The following is a 16,602-nucleotide window of genomic DNA, read 5'->3' on the forward strand; positions in this document are numbered from 1 at the left end:
GAAATGTAGGCTTCAATGACAGTGCTGCAAAGTTTAAATTATTCTTATCTAAAATGTTATGTCATCTTTGAGGAAACTCTGAAGTCTCATCCTCTTTTGCTTAACCTTGTGACACATCTGTTGAGAAACAGATCATATAATGATTACTTTATGTCAAAATGTCACACAAAAAAATGAAAATAAAGTGACAGTGATAACTTAAAACAATCTGATCTCCTCCAAACCACCACACAAACTATTCTTAGAATGAACCAACAGACACCAACACCTGTGGCCCAGTTTGATGCATGTTTAATTTTTGTAATATTACAGTAGAGCAATTTATTTAAGGCAGATGCTATGCAATTCCTGTTCTCAATATGCACCTTTTCCATGGGTTAGCAGACAACATGCAAAGTTTAAAGTATGCAGCTCACAAAAGCAATAAATCACTTCTGCTGTGGGATTAACAAATGGGACCTATTTAAAGAGTTGATTAAAATATTTGTTTTACTAAGACCCATCCAGAAGCCACAAATCTATATTACCATGCACATTCGGTGTTTCTTCACCAAATATTAGACTTCACTAATGGTAATTGTTCAGTTGAGAGATTTTTTTTTTTTTCAAAATGTTTAGCACTGATTAGCATAGTGAGTGACCGAAAGGTAAAAATTCTACTGAGACTTGAGCTGGGGAGATATCTCAGGGATGCGTGCTTTGCTTGCATCAAGACCTGAATTTGAATCTCAGCACCACATGCCCCCACAGCGCTTCAAAATATAGTTCTTGGGGCTGGCCTCTGAACACCACTGAGGCACACCTGCATTGCAGGGCTGAATGGCTCTATAAATACAGACTCTGGCACTGAATTGTCTACCTCAAGTAGCACTTCTTGGGAGGCCCCCTCCCAAATCTGTAGGTACTGAACCTGTTTTCTTGGCACATTTGATTTTTTGAGTTGGTATTAAATAGCTTCTCAGTTTCATTGTTTTATTGTTGATCCTAGAATACTTAATGGATAACAATAAAATATTATGGAGAGTGTACTTTAATATGCCTTTGTCCCTTATTATGAGCTATTGCTTAGCAATAGGCAAAGAGCACAGAAATTAGTGGTTTCTATACCACAGGAGAGTTTTTCAGCTATCAGTGATGACAGTGATTGGCTATTTTATTGCCTCTTTAGTACTGAGAAATTTTAATGCACAGAAGAGCACCAAACAGTTTATTATGGGTTTTGTATTTAGTAGTAATTGACATCTAGCTAATGACATCTAGAAACCAGAAAAAGACAAATGTTGGACATGGACTTTTTTTCTTTTCTTTCCATTTTCTGACCATAAAAATAGCCAGTACTAATCTGATAGCTATAACCTAATATTTAAACTTTGCATAATATATTTCTCCTTGTAGCAATGATCAAAAACTTCCTATTTGATTTGTAAGTTGGTGATTATTCCTTTCTATCACTCCTTTAACCTCTGTAAAATATTCCAAAAGATCTACCCTTGCAGGTTAAAATAGCCTTTAATTATGTATTTTAGAGTCATGTCTTACAAAGTAATAGATGATTGGTGAAAAGGGGGTGTGGATGTATGCTTGTCTTTGTGTGTGGAGGGAGGGGTAAGCAGAAACAGAAGTTAAGTGGTGTTAAAACATGATATTGATATTCTGGAATGTATAATTACATGTTTGATTTGCTATGGTTGTACAGCATTTAATAGGCAAAGAGATCTTCGTGTATTTTTATTTATAGATAAATTCTTTAATTGAATCACTGTAAGATATACAGTAACAAAGTTGCTCATGCTGAATTTCAGTCACATAGGTCCAACAACCTTCACTAGTGCACATTTTCTGCCACCAATGTCTTCAGTTTTCTTCCTCCCTTCCTCCACCTGCCTCTGGAGCAGATTTTTTTCTGAGATTATTTTCAAATCCTTATCTGCAAAATTCTGACCAAACCATGATTGCTGTTTGTTGTTTTTTTTTTTTAACTGATTTCTTAAGCAAATACATTTTTTTAAAAAAAGTAGTATGGCAAGTGTCAACTTATTTTAAGATAACATTTGGTTTAATTTCATCATTCCAAATGTACAAAGGGCTTAAAACAGAGGCCAGATGAAGCCTGGGAGCCCTGCCCATGGTCTAATCCCCTTAGAATACCCAGAGAGAAGCAAATCCCGTTTCCATGTTTAGTTACAGATCGGAAGTCAAAGCGAGGCAGGACGTGAAGCCCGACATCAGGCAGCCTCCGTTCACGGACTATAGGCAGCCCCCACTGGACTACCGGCAGCCCCCCGGAGGAGACTACCAGCAGCCCCCGCCCCTGGACTACAGGCAGCCCCCGCTGCTGGACTACAGGCAGCCGTCCCCAGACACGAGGCCGTATCCACTGTCAGACTACAGGCCGCCGCCGCAGGTAACCTCTGCTCAGAAAGCCGGGATCCAGTGCCATCCAATGCCCCTGAGTGGGAATCAGAGAATTTACAACTCTGTAGGGCTTCAGGACTTGGCCTTAGGTAGCCGGGGTCTTAGTTCAGTCACTGACCACCAGCCAGAGCACCCTAACTGGCTCTGACCAAAAAAAAAATATCTTTCAGGATAAAGCAGCTGAATACAATGGGTACATAGTAAAATAAGCAAAAATGAGCTAACTCATGTAACCTGCCTTGTGAGCTTATTAAGTTCTATCTGGGACCATAAATGTTGCTGGTAATGCAGAAAATTTTACAGAGGGCTGAAGTCGAGCTCTTCTGGGTGCATAATTACTTGCATGGTCCCCGACTTTCCACTGAACTGTAAAGATCCTTATGTGTAGGGGAGACAATCAGGCCTGGCTTTGTTTCCCCCAACGAGCGTGAGTATTAACAAGGACCAACTCTTTTTTCTGCACAACATGCACTCTTACGGTTATTTCTTTATGTTCCGTGCATCTCATTGCAACTTGTTTATCTTCTCTGAGCTTCAGTTTCTTAAAGGAAGGGTTTTTTATTGGTGTGGGTGGTCAGTATCATTGGTATGTATGTATGTATATATATATATATATATATTATTTTTAATATATAGCTTGATTATTATTATCGTTTGGGTGACAGTTACATAGTGCTAAAATTTCTAGCATTGATACACAAAGATATTGGCCCCTACCACCACATAATCATAGCCCTTTCCCCATCCCTATGTCTTTCTGGTCCAACATTACAGCTCTCACACCCCTACTCTTCTGATCTGATGGTTGACAATTATGGTTTTTGTGCAAGTGTCTCCCTTAGCAACATGTTTGTGCTCAAAACCAAAGGAAGACTATTTTTCATGGGATAGTTTAAAAATCAACATTTATGAGAAATGCCTTGGTATCTAATAAATAGTATATGACAACTAGAGACCAAAATGTAAGTTTAGTACAATACCAACTTTCTAAGACCACATTGTGTTTTATTACCAATTAAAAATCATCTTCTATCCTGCTTAATTTTCAGAATAGCAATGGTCAGGAAATCTTGCACCTATTACTTTTTATGTAAAATAAAATTATAAAAAATATACATAAAAGAATTTCTACACTCAGTTAATATTCAGTAGTTTGTATAACTATGAGGTAAAGACCTCCGTTAAATTTTACTTTTCCGGGGTGAGGGGGAAAAAATTTTATTTTTTCAATCATCCAACCTGTAATTTACACATCCCAGCACACATGAGCACATACATGTTCAGAGACACACAATTTTGATATGTTATTTATGTTACATAAATAACAGTGAATAAGAAAACTAACTGAAAGGACTGAAAGTATCATCAGGCCTAGATGCAATAATTAACTCTTTGTCCGTAAATTGATGACTGTGGAGTTCAGGAGCTTCATAATCGTTCTTTGAATGACCACATAAATTGCATTCCAATATACTCCAGCCTTTGGGGTTTTGTGTTGCAGTTTTCTAGGTTGTGAAGTCAGATTAGCACTTCTCACAAGATCATGTCACTTAGAATACACTGTATGAGAGAAAGACAAAAAAATTAACTACAATCCCACCTAGATTTTAAACAAGTGTCTATTCTGTTTTCTCCCTAACCACAAAGGACTATGATTACTTCACTGTGGACCTGGAGAAAGGAGCCAAAGGATTTGGATTCAGCATTCGTGGGGGAAGAGAATACAAGATGGATTTGTACGTCTTGAGGTTGGCAGAAGATGGGCCAGCAATAAGAAATGGAAGGATGAGGGTAAGAACAATCTCCATTTTTTTAAAGAATTTCCTAATTCGGGGGAAAAAAAGAAAATGTAGAATTAAAATTTGAGTTATGGAAGTAATGCTATTATGCAAATAATCGATATAGTGTTGTCTTTTTTTATACTCCAATTTTTTTTACTATAATAATTCTATTTTTCTAAAATAAGCTTCTAATGGACAAGTCTTAATATTAAGTTTCATAATATAGTTTCTTTTATGAAAAAAAAGACAAATGGACAAAATAATCTAAGAAAAAGTTTGAAATTGAAACATGGCTCCAATTTACACCAAAGGTTAATGATTTCGTTTTTACTTAAGTTTGAATCTTTTGCTTTTAATTTGGGTATTTTTTGTTTTTTGTCGTCTTAAATAATATCTTCATTTAAACACCATAATTATAATCATGATTGTAGTTGGTTTTTTAGTCATAAAAAGAACACCCCTTCACCAATGCAACATTCCCATCATCAATGTCCCCACTTCCCCCTCCCCTGCCTGTACTCAAGACAGGCTTTCTACTTCCCTTACTCATTGACATTGTTATGAGAGTTCTCAGTGTATTTATTTCTCTAACTGCGCTCACCACTCTTTGTAGTGAGCTTCATATTGTGAGCCGATCCTTCCTACCCTCATCTCTGAGAATTATTTCAATAATGTCTTTGATTTTTCTTAAAACCCATAGATGACTGACATTATTCTATATCTCTCTCTCCCTCTGACTTATTTCACTCAGCATAACAGATTCCCAGTACAGCCATGCATAGGAAAATCTTATGAATTCATCTCTCCTGACGACTACGTAATATTCCATTGTGTATTTGTACCACAGTTTTTTTCATCTGTTCTTTCATCTATTTCTTTCATCTGTTGTCAGGCATCTGTGTTGTTTCCAGAGTCTGGCTATTGTGAATAGCGCTGCAATGAATATAGGTGTGAGGAAGAGATTTTTGAATTGTATTTTTGTGTTCCTAGGGTATATCCCTAGGAGAGGTATAGCTGTATCATATGGAGCTCAATTTCCAGTTTTTTGAGAAGTCTTCATATTGTTTTCCATAAGGGCTGGACTAGACAGAATCCCCACCAGCAGTGAATGAATGAGAGTTCATTTCTCCCCACATCCCCACCAGCACTGATTGTTCTTGAGTTCTTTGTGATATGTGCCAGTCTCTGTGGCATGAGATGGTACCTCATTGTTGTTTTGATTTGCATCTCCTTGATGACTAGTAATGTGAAACATTTTTCATGTGCCTTTTGGCCATTTTTTTAATTTGGGTTTTAATGTTTATTAATCAACTGGTTCTTGTGTTTCTTGGAAATAGTTTCTTTGTGTTAACTGTTCTCTTTTTTAGCCTTGATATTGAACAGACAGATTCTATGGAGAAAGGAATTCATGTTAGCCTTAAAAAATAGTAGTGAGAAATTTTAAAATTTTAAAATTTTTGTATAAATTGAAGCTGTATTTTTAATAGATTAGTTAATTTATGACATCTGGTTGGTACACAACTGAGTTTTCATCTAAAAGTACAAAATGAAGCAAAATAACAATATAAAGCATTATTAATTTGTGTAAAGTAGTGGCTAGCACATGTAAAAGTTATTTACTGGGTGATTTGTTTTTAGTTTATAATTTATCCTTGTACTCTCTCCTTACTCTTTAAGTTAATAAAGAACAAGTATGAAATATGAGTTTTTCTCAGGTTCACCAACTAATTGCAGGTTGAATCTGAATAAACTGTTATTCCTGTCACCAATTCCTTTATTTCTGTGATTCTCATTCCCAAGTCAATGAATTTTACCCACAGTGCAGAACTAGAAATGAATATAATGTATATATATATACATATATCCCTTTAATTTTCTATTTTTTAACAACTGACAAATATACAAATTGAACTGTGAACCCAGGCAGGCTGACTCAAAAGACTGACAGCTCCTGCCCTGATACAACACTAGAATCCTCCTACACACTCTCACTGTTAGATCTCCAGATGAACTTTAGGTTTCCAGTTTCTACATAAATGGAAAATACCACCAGGAGTGAGCACAAGGCCAAGAGTAATTCCTGACCACAGCCAGATGTCACCCAAAACAGAATTAATCTTGCAGTGCAAGTGAACTCAGCACAACATGAAGGCCATGAGTGAAAAATCATGAGTGCTCTAAGAAAGAATAGAACCCCCACCCCACCTTCAGTGAATGTCAAAGGTGGTCTTTATGGGTACCAAATAGTGGCCACGGTTTTGAATAAAAATGGTCTAAATGGCTGACTGCTCAATAGAAGCCTAAAAATGGAATTCTTCTGATGTAGGATAACATACTCTCTATCAACTTTCAGCCAAAGCAGTAGTGTTCAGTGTGGTTCCTGGCATTAGCATCACCTAAGAACATAAAAGAAATGAAGATTATCAAGCATCATTACAGACCTACCTATAGACCCAGAAATCCTAAGATTGGGCTCATTAGGCTATGTATGTGGTCTTCATTTCTAGATGAATCTATTACAGTAGATGTCTGAAGACACTGAGCTATAGGGGAACTATCACAGCATAGGCGTGGCACAGGTAGGATGTTTGTAGTTTAGGAACTGTGAATTTCCACAACTCTCCCTTCACCCCTGCCCCACAAGATTTTGTAGAATGAGATGTCATCCTGTTCCAGCAGTTTACCTAGGGTCTTATATCCATGTAAACAAATTTGAAATTCTGTAGGCAAGTGCTAGTTTTATGAAAGATGCTTTTATTCTGGCAGGTGATATAAATGAGCCTTCTCCCTGAGTTTCTGAAAATGGTATTTTCTCTTCCTGTCAAAGATTATAAAAATAAGTAATACTTCATCATTTTCCACGCCATTTTTATAAAGCAGCTTATTTTTTATTTCAGTGTACAAGCCATTCCAAAGGAAAAAAATGACCAGTTTTATATAATATTCATTAGTTAATTTTGGACCACTATATATGTGCATACATACAGATATGTATATACATATATACACACTTACAAACACTCATGTTTCCATCATTTATTTCTCAAAAAATGAACCACAAGTGTCACATAAGTTTAGTGAATTGTATTTTACTAGGTGATCTTATATTTAATTTTTCAAATAAGGCTGAGAACTTGTCAGGGATGAAAAAAACTGCTTTTTATGTTCAGTATTTAAATGTTTTAGGTTTTTATTCTCATGAATTCTTATAGTACCAATGGACACCTTGTCTAAGAATAAGAGTCTCCATTTAGGGACAAGGAAGCATTCATCGTGTAAGTTTGAGGGTGTTTAGATTATCCACTATCAAACTAGATAAATATTTTGATTCTGACTTATTAAAGTACAATAGTTGTTCTTAATCACAGCACATAATTTAGGTATTTTTATGTTTTTCATCAAATTTAATCATTGAAAGCTAATGTTTTCCACCTATGGTATGCTTATTAGTAAATGATGATAAGTTTTTCAAAGAGGTGTTTAAATATTTTAACAAGAATAGAGTTCATCATTATTTGCATGATTCAGTGATTTGAATCTTTTAAATGAATGTATAAACTGATTACAACTTGTAATTTTTACAATAAAATTAACTAGGGACCAAATGTTTATACTGTAAAGAATCAACTTTATGTAGTTGTTTATAAGTGGCTCTTCTCTTTGTGGATATTATGCCTTTTCCTCTCTTTTTTGTTTGTCTTGGGGTCACACCCAGTGATAGGCAGGTCTCATTCCTGGTTCAAAACCCAGGGATTACTCCTGGTGGGTTTATGTACCATCTGTGGTGCTGTGAATCAAACCTGGGTCAGGTGCATGCAAGAAAACTCATTTATTTGCTGTACATTTGCTCCATCCTTACTCTGTGGGTATTATGGTTTATTTAGAAAATTTCTGACACTTCTATAAAACATAAATGAATTATACATTCTTTGACTATCATCAAAAATACCTTCAATAAGAACAGGAACCAGGACAATAGCACAGTGAGTAGGACATTTGTCTTGCTCATGGAAGACCCGGGTTCAATCCCCAATCCCATATAATCCCCTAAACCTGCCAGTAACTGCCAGGAGTGATTTATAAGTGCAGAGTCAAGACTAATGCCTGAGAGCTTCCAGCTATGGCCTAAAAACAAACAAATGGAGAAAAGAGAAACAGCTAGGAGCCAAAGGGGTGGAGCATATACTTTGCATTAGAGAAGTCCAGTTTCATTAATCCACATGATAATCCATAAACCACATGATCCCCCTGAAATGGCTCCCAAGCAGCACCAAAAAAGAAAGAAGAAAAGTTATCCAGATTTCCTAACTCAAAACACACAGAACCCATTTTTTGTTAATGTGATTTCTTTACTTTCTGTCAATATATTATTTCCAGATAAATATATGTACACTTTATATTTAATTGTGTTTATAAAAACACCTCACATATATTTCCCCTTTTTCATGAGGAAAACCAAAAGGAGAAAACACGGTAATTATCTGGTAATAGCAACATATCCTAAACTAAGCCCATTTCAGTAAAAATTGTTCAATCATAATGACCATTATTTCAGAATATAGGCAGTTATAAAAAATTATTTCATGTAGTCTTTAATGAATTGCTATGTTCTTATATTACAGATGTAAATAGTGTTACTTTTGAAGGCCTAGTTAATGTACCCAGTGTCAAGCTCTGAATTAGAGTCTTCTCTGAGTCTTTGCATTAGTCGTGGCTGTAAGCCAGTGATAAAAATGCCTGAAAAAATATAGATTCTTGGGATCGGAGAGATAGCACAGCGGTAAGGTGTTTGCCTTGCATGCAGAAGGACGGTGGTTCGAATCCCAGCATCCCATATGATCCCTCGAGCCTGCTGGGGGTGAGTTCTAAGCATAGAGTCAGGATTAACCCGAGCGATGCCGGGTGTGACCCAAAAACCATTTCTCTGAAAATCCAGAGAAATGGAGAAATGGGACAGTGAGTGTCAGGAAATGTTATGGACAAAGATGTAAGGGGAAGTTTTTCACTGAGGTAGAGGCGGGTACTTTGGGAGAAAGCTAAGAAATAATAAGGAGGTGAGGTTTGGGGCCACACCTGGTAGTGCTCAGATATAACTTCTGATGGCTTTCAGGGGAACAATATGTGGTGTCAGGATATCAAACCTGGGCTGGCCACTTACAAATCAAGCACCTTATTTCTATACTATATCTCCAGCCCCAGATATTGCTTATTAATTTAGAAAGTATATCCTTTGGCATCCAAGCACAAGCCCAGCTATCTAAGAGAGAGCCCAGTGATCCTCCTCTTTAAGGGATGCACTCATAGATCTGTTGAAAAAGAGGTAGTCGTGTCCCAGGACATAGTTCTAAAATCTAGATAAATCATTTCACTCTGTTCCTTGTGGCTACCTGTAGCAGTGAGAACTACCTTAGTGAAAGATATATGGAAAATTAGACTGCCTGACTTTATGACAGATTAACAAGATTTCCTATGAACACATTGTTTGGGAGTTTTTCTTCTTCTTGGAAATTATTGTCGATTTATCTTTTTGTTGTGTTGTCAAAAATACTTTCTTGCCACCTCATGAAATATGAGTCAGATATTCTGGTAAGATGCTTTTCCTGGGTCCTTTAAAATGGGTCCTCTCGGGGCTGGAGAGATAGCAAGGAGGTAAGGCGTTTGCCTTTCATGCAGGAGGTCATTGGTTCGAATCCCGGCGCCCCACATGGTCCCCCATGCCTGCCAGGAGCAATTTCTGAGCCTGGAGCCAGTAATAACCCCTGAGCACTGCCGGGTGTGACCCAAAAACCACAAAAAACAAACAAACAAACAAAATAAAATGGGTCCTCTCAAAATTTAGTAACATATCAAGAACAAATCATAATCAGATAATAATGTGAAAAACAATTATTCTTTTGAAGGGCAGATCATAAGTTCAAATGTAGATAAGAAGAGAAAAACTTTTTTAGAAGATCAATTACATATTTTTTAATTTTTTGTTTAAAGAATAAGGAAAACTGTGGTCCCTGTTTCCTCATTACTTCCCTTTCTTATGTCCTTCCTTCCCACCCTGATTTCTTTCCTTCTCTGGGGTCAAAGGTGATCTAAGCATTCCTCCCTTATTTCCTCATCCAGTTGTTCTATGTACCACTGATAAGTGAGATTATTCTGTGTCTGTCTTCTTCTGATTTACTTCACTCAACATATCTTCTAGTACCAACCAAGTTGCAGCATATTGCATGCTTTCATTGTCCCTTCCAGCTGCATAGTATTCTACTGTGCATATTAACATATCTTCATAATCCATTCATCTGTCATTGGATACTTAAGCTGTTTCCATATTTTAGCTATTGTACTAAGTACAACACTGAGATATGGAATGAACCTATATATCACAGTTATAAAAATGTTATACCTCTCAACTTTATGAGAAACAAAAAGTAAATAGATGCATTTAAAGATTCCTTTTAACTATTCAATATTTTGAACCTTCTAAACTCTAAGTCCTACCTGTAATTTCTAAAGTAAACATGAAATATTTACTTTCTTAAATTTAAAATGATCAGTTCACTTTGTTGAGCCTTAATTCCTAGAAATGCAAGGAGTGATATATAGCATTGTTAGAAAGTTCAAAGAATTTTTGAATGGTTGAAGCCATAGTACCAAAGATAGAATGTTTACCTTGCATGAAGCTAACTCAAATTCAACCCCAGACACCCCATTTGGTCTCCTGAGTCCACACAGGAATATTCCCTAGCACAGAGCCAGGAATAAGCCCTGAGCACTATCAAGAAGTGGCACCAGAACCAAAAAAATGATCTTATGATATAATTTTTACTAGAACAAAAGATATTAACCTATGAGAGACTTAAAAACTAATAAAGAGGAATTTAGTTACTAAGCTATGTCATAGAACAGAATTTGAATAGAATAGTGTTGTTAGAATAAATATCAAGTAAAACACTATGAACTATAATCATAAAGAATCTTAAAATCCAAAAATAAGTAATGTGGTAAGGATGGATAGATTAATGAGTAGTAAGGTTAAGTATATTTAGCCTTACTAAATAATGTTTTAATATGTTGTTACTTAATTGAAACACTGACTGACATTAAAAGTTATAAATATAGAAAATAGGGGAATAGGAAATAAAAACACAATTATCATGTGTGATCACTTTTCTACAATCATTCATAAAAACAAATTTAAGAAAAACACAAATGAGATGCAGATTTCAAGGAAATATGTAAGCTAGTATTAGGAAAGACTAATAGATGGTTTCTGAAAAGAAGACTGTTCCTAAGTTGCAAGACAGTCCAATAAAGTTGAGAGGTATAACATTTTCATAACTAATGAATATATCTCTGATACAAAACTCTCAGGGACACAATCCAATTAAAAACGGAAAATAAATAGAAAACAGGCAAAGAATAATGAGCACCGAGACATATTTCACTGGAAATCTCAGTGAAGCAAGAACTCTGAAAAATCAAGACATTTGGTGAAGAGAGAGAGTAATCTAAGTGCATAAATAAAAATCTGAGTCAAGTTGAAAGAGAATCTAAAAGAAAGGCAAGTTTACACTTGAAAATGCAAACATTTTTCTGTTTCCACAATAATGCAATGTAATTTTCCACAGAATTGTATTTTATTGCCAAAGTTACTGTTTATCTTTATCATTTTTATAGCTTTCTTTCCTAGCTGAAAAATGACTACTTGGTATGGCATAAGCTTCTTTATACAATTGTTTACCTTCTTTCTAAAATTCTTATGACACAAAAATATATTATGAACCTTGAAGTGACCTAGACCATTTTTAGACTGATCATTTATTTAAGTGGCGTCCATAACTTTTTAAATTAAAATCAACTTTCTTTCTTGGGAGTGGGGGCAGACAGAGGGTGGCTTTGGATACTCCTCCAGTGCTACTACTCCAGATCTATGCTCAATGGTAGTTCTATGCTTCTGGTAGTGCTTAAGGAGCCATCACATCAAACCAGAATTGACCATAAACAATGCAAGCATTTTAACCCCTGATCTATATTGGCCCAAGAGCAACTTTCTTAATACTATCTTCTTTAGAATTCGTCACTGTTCCTTCAGGGGTACATGACTCATCTGTGAAAACAAAGCAAAAGAATTTCTGTTAGTTTTATTCTTAAACAAAAAAAAATAAGAATATTTCTGCTCGCTCTCTCTCTCTCCTTCCCTTCTCTCTCCATCTCTCTCTTCATCTCTCCCTCTTTCCTTCCCTCTCCTGTCCCCTCCCCCTCTGTCCATCTCTCTCCTCTCTCTCCCCTCTCTCTCCATCTCCATCTCTCCCCCTCCCCTCTCTCTCTCCCTTCTCCCTCTCTCTCTCTCTCCTTCCTTCCTCGGCCTCCCATCCTCTCCCCAGCCTCCTCTCTCTCTCCCCCTTCTCTCTCCCTCCTCCTCCTCCCCACTCCTTCCTGCCCATTTTGGGGGAGCTTTCCAAGGCTCCCCACCTACCCCCTCCCCAGCCCCATTGGAAAAAAAAAGAATATTTCTAACATATATAATAGGAGTAAGTGCTCTTCCTTTTGGATATAAGACTTCTGTACCCTTAGCCCAGCTTAAAACAGAATTTTACTTGGGTAAGAGTGGTAGAACACTGGTAAGGCATTTGCCTTGCACAGGCCTGACCCAGGACATTCAATCCCAGGCATCCCATATGGTCCCCCAGGCCAGGCGCAATTTCTGAGCACAGAGCCAAAAGTAACCCCTGAGTTTTTCTGGTGTGGCCCAAAACAACAACAACAACAACACAAAATTCTACCAACCTCCTTTGATTCTATTCCCCATTTTCGAGCCTGTAGAGGTAACCAACACACTTAATATTGCCTTTCTTTGTAGTTTTATCATGTGTCTCTTAATTTCATTGTTTAATTTGGCACAATTTGTCAATTTTATATAAATGAATCATATCGTGCAAGTTCTCTGTAGTTTATGTTTAATACTTTAAGCATTTAAGATTTGGGCCAGAGGATTAATACAGTGGGAAGGGCACTTGCATTGTATGTGGGTTACCAGGTTCGATTCCCACCAACCCCATAGGATCCTGTAAGCCCCACCAGAAGTGAGTCCTAAATACAGCGTGAGGAGTAAGTCCTGAGCACCACCAAATGTGGCCTCCCAAAAAAAACAAGATTCACCCGATAGAATGCATAACACCTTAATTTATTCTCTCTTAAATTATTCTGTTATATGTCATGCTTATGATATAATCCAAAGTAGTTATCTAAAGAAAATTGAGAGTTTTTAAATTAATGCAATCCTGGTATAAATTTCCTACTGCATATCTGAAAGAATATCTCTACACTATCCTATTCTCCTAAGATAGCTTGTATTAGACATAAGTCATAAACATTTTAGGTGTTTACATAAATTTATACTCATACTAGTAATGTAAGAGAATGTTTCATGCCATATAACTTTGTAATACTTGTTTTTCAGGCTTTTAACATCTCAAAAAATAACATCAGTTTTGAATATGCATTTCTTGATCACAAATAATATTCATTGTCCTTTCATATGTTTATAGGACTTTTCTGTTCCTCTTAAAATAAAAGTGCTTATTCATATATTTTTCTCATTTTCTATTAAATTGTTATTTCTTTTTTTTTTTGGTTTTTTTTTGGGGGGGCCACACCCGGTGACGCTCAGGGGTTACTCCTGGCTATGCGCTCAGAAGTCGCTCCTGGCTTGGGGGACCATATGGGACGCCGGGGGATCGAACCGAGGTCCATCCTAGGCTAGCGCAGGCAAGGCAGGCACCTTACCTCCAGCGCCACCGCCCGGCCCCTTGTTATTTCTTTTTATATTAGCTTCAGAAGTGCTGAGAATAATTTTGCAGCAATTGATACATGAGTTGCAAACATCTTACACCAGCTTACTGCCTATAGTTTCACTTTCTCTTTTTCATTTGTTTTACTGTTTGTTTGTTTTGTTGTTTTTTTTATTTTTGTTTTGTTAGAAGACCATACCCAATGATGCTCAGAGCTTACTCCTAGCTGTGTGTTCTGGGATCTCTCCCAGCAATACACAATGAAGTGTCAGAGATCAAATCTGGGTTTGTTTGTTTGTTTTTGTTTGTTTGTTTTAAGCACCATTATTACAAACATGTTTGTAGTTGGGCTTCAGTCATTAAAAAAAGTACACCACCCTTCAGCAGTGCAACCTTCCCACCATCCAATGCCCCACATCTCCCTCCTCCTCCACCCCCTGCCTGTCTTAGAAACAGGCATTCTATTTCTCTCACTAACCACCATTATGCTGAGTTATTGGTGTAGTTATTTCTCTAACTTTGCTCACCAATCTTTCTGGTAAGCTTCAAATCATGGATTGAAACCATCTCTATTGTTTCTGGATATTACTACCATACTATCACCAATACATGGATGGACATGGAAACTATTATACTGAGTGAAATGAGTCAGAGAGAGAGACAGATACAGAATAGTCTCAAACTTGGGTTTGATCTAGCACCTTACCTGCTGTGTTATCTTTCTGGCTCTAGTTTCCCTTTCTTTATGATTTTCTTTGATAATAGTCTTAATTTTAATATAGATTACTTCTTTTGAAAACAATTTTTAATTCACTTTCTTTTTTGGAGGGGGACCATACTTGACCATGTTCAGAGGCTACTCTTAACTGCTCTGGGATCACTCCAGAAAGTGTTTAGAGGAAGACTATGTGCTGTGGTGGGGACTTAATTAGTGTCAACACCTTACTAGGCAAATGTCTTAACTCTCTAGCCCCTTCACTCCCATTCTTAAAGATTTCCCATATATCCTTCTAGACAGTTGGTAGTTTCACTTTTCATATCTGTGTTTAATTACCTAGAATTGGTTTCTGTGTGTACTATTAGGTAGAAATCTAATTTCAATTTTTTTCTTAAGGAAAACCATCTGTTACAACTTAATATCTTGAATATCCACTTACGATTCACTGCCCCCACTGCCATGACAGCTCTGAAAAAAGTAAAATTTTTCTAAAAGCAAAGGTCTGCTTATGGATTGTATATATTTACACCATTCAGCTAGTTGTCTGTACCTATACCAATCATACTATATTTGTTTATATTTCAAGACTTGACTTTTAATGAAGAAGCTGCTATTGGCTCATTCTCAGTCTTAGGAATTTTTAGAAGTCTGGGGACATTCTCACTTTATGTAAATTTTTAGTTTATTCATTTAATTAGGAGTGGGGATGGTGTGGAAAGATAGTAACAAATTCACACACCCACTGTGCCAAGCAGGAAACATAAGTGAGTGAAGAGCAAGAACCTTTGCTTCTCCCCAAAAGCTGATCTTTTAGCCTGGGCCAGCTGTTCATCAGTGGGAATGTTGGCTTTATCCTTCCAAATCTTTCCATTTTCAAGAGAAAAAAAATATTTTCTTTTCTTGTATTTTCAGAACAACCAAAATAAAAATAATATTGAATTTAAAATAACTATTCCATCCAACTGAACTATACAAGCAATGCAAAATCCCCAGTTCCTATTTATTTATTCCTGCATATCTGATGTAAAGCAACATTAGTGCAAGGGGAGACAGGAAGAGAGGGTAGCAGAAGTAACAGGGCAAGAGAGAAACCAAGGAGAAAATGTTGGGAAGGTCTCTGACTCCATGCTGAGAAAAATGTATGTAAGCTTTGAATCCTCTTGATAATCTGTATTTTTAAGTTTAAACATAGAATTTTATCCTAACAAGGTCATTTTGGTGGCCCCAACCACTTTGCTTTTGTCCTCCTTGGCCAGACAGACAAAGTACCTGCTCTGGAGGTGGTCTTATACCAGTTCCCAGGGGACCACAGGAACTGTGGACTGTGGACAGTGGCTGATCACTTCAGCTATAAAGGAAGGCAAGTCTCTCCAGGATCTCTGAATGGATTGAAGATGGAGCCTTCTTTGTAGCTGGCTCTTATTCTGACTTTGAGTTTCAATGGCACCATACACCATCTTGAAATAGTATGCTGTTTGCAGATGACATGAAACTCTACTTAGAAAACCCTAAAGTCTCTACAAAAAAGCTTCTAGAAACAATAGACTCATATAGCAAGGTGGCAGGCTATAAAATTAACACACAAAAATCAATGGCCTTTCTATACACCAATAGTAATAAGGAAGAAATGGACATTAAGAAAACAACCCCATTCACAATAGTGCCACACAAACTCAAATATCTTGGAATCAATTTGACTAAAAATGTGAAGGACCTATACAAAGAAAACTATAAAACTCTGCTCCAAGAAATAAGAGAGGACACGCAGAAATGGAAGCACATACCCTGCTCATGGATTGGCAGGATTAACATCATTAAAATGGCAATATTCCCCAAAGCACTGTACAGATTTAATGCAATCCCTCTAAAGATACCCATGACATTCTTCAAAGAAGTGGATCAGGCA

The 16,602-nt window shown here is 36.7% G+C and overlaps 1 protein-coding gene across 2 annotated transcripts in view; it reads left to right on the plus strand.

Moving 5' to 3' along the window:
• Nucleotides 1-16,602, plus strand: part of MAGI2 (membrane associated guanylate kinase, WW and PDZ domain containing 2) — a 1,487,205-nt gene that overhangs the window by 1,421,625 nt on the left and 48,978 nt on the right. For both annotated transcript variants that reach the window (XM_049783101.1, XM_049783109.1), the window contains 2 exons: nt 2,182-2,404; nt 4,063-4,206. In XM_049783101.1, the coding sequence (XP_049639058.1) occupies nt 2,182-2,404; nt 4,063-4,206 (367 nt within the window). The remainder of the gene's footprint in view (nt 1-2,181; nt 2,405-4,062; nt 4,207-16,602) is intronic.

Source organism: Suncus etruscus, chromosome 1 (assembly GCF_024139225.1).
Source record: "Suncus etruscus isolate mSunEtr1 chromosome 1, mSunEtr1.pri.cur, whole genome shotgun sequence".
NCBI classification, from domain to species: Eukaryota; Metazoa; Chordata; class Mammalia; order Eulipotyphla; family Soricidae; genus Suncus; species Suncus etruscus.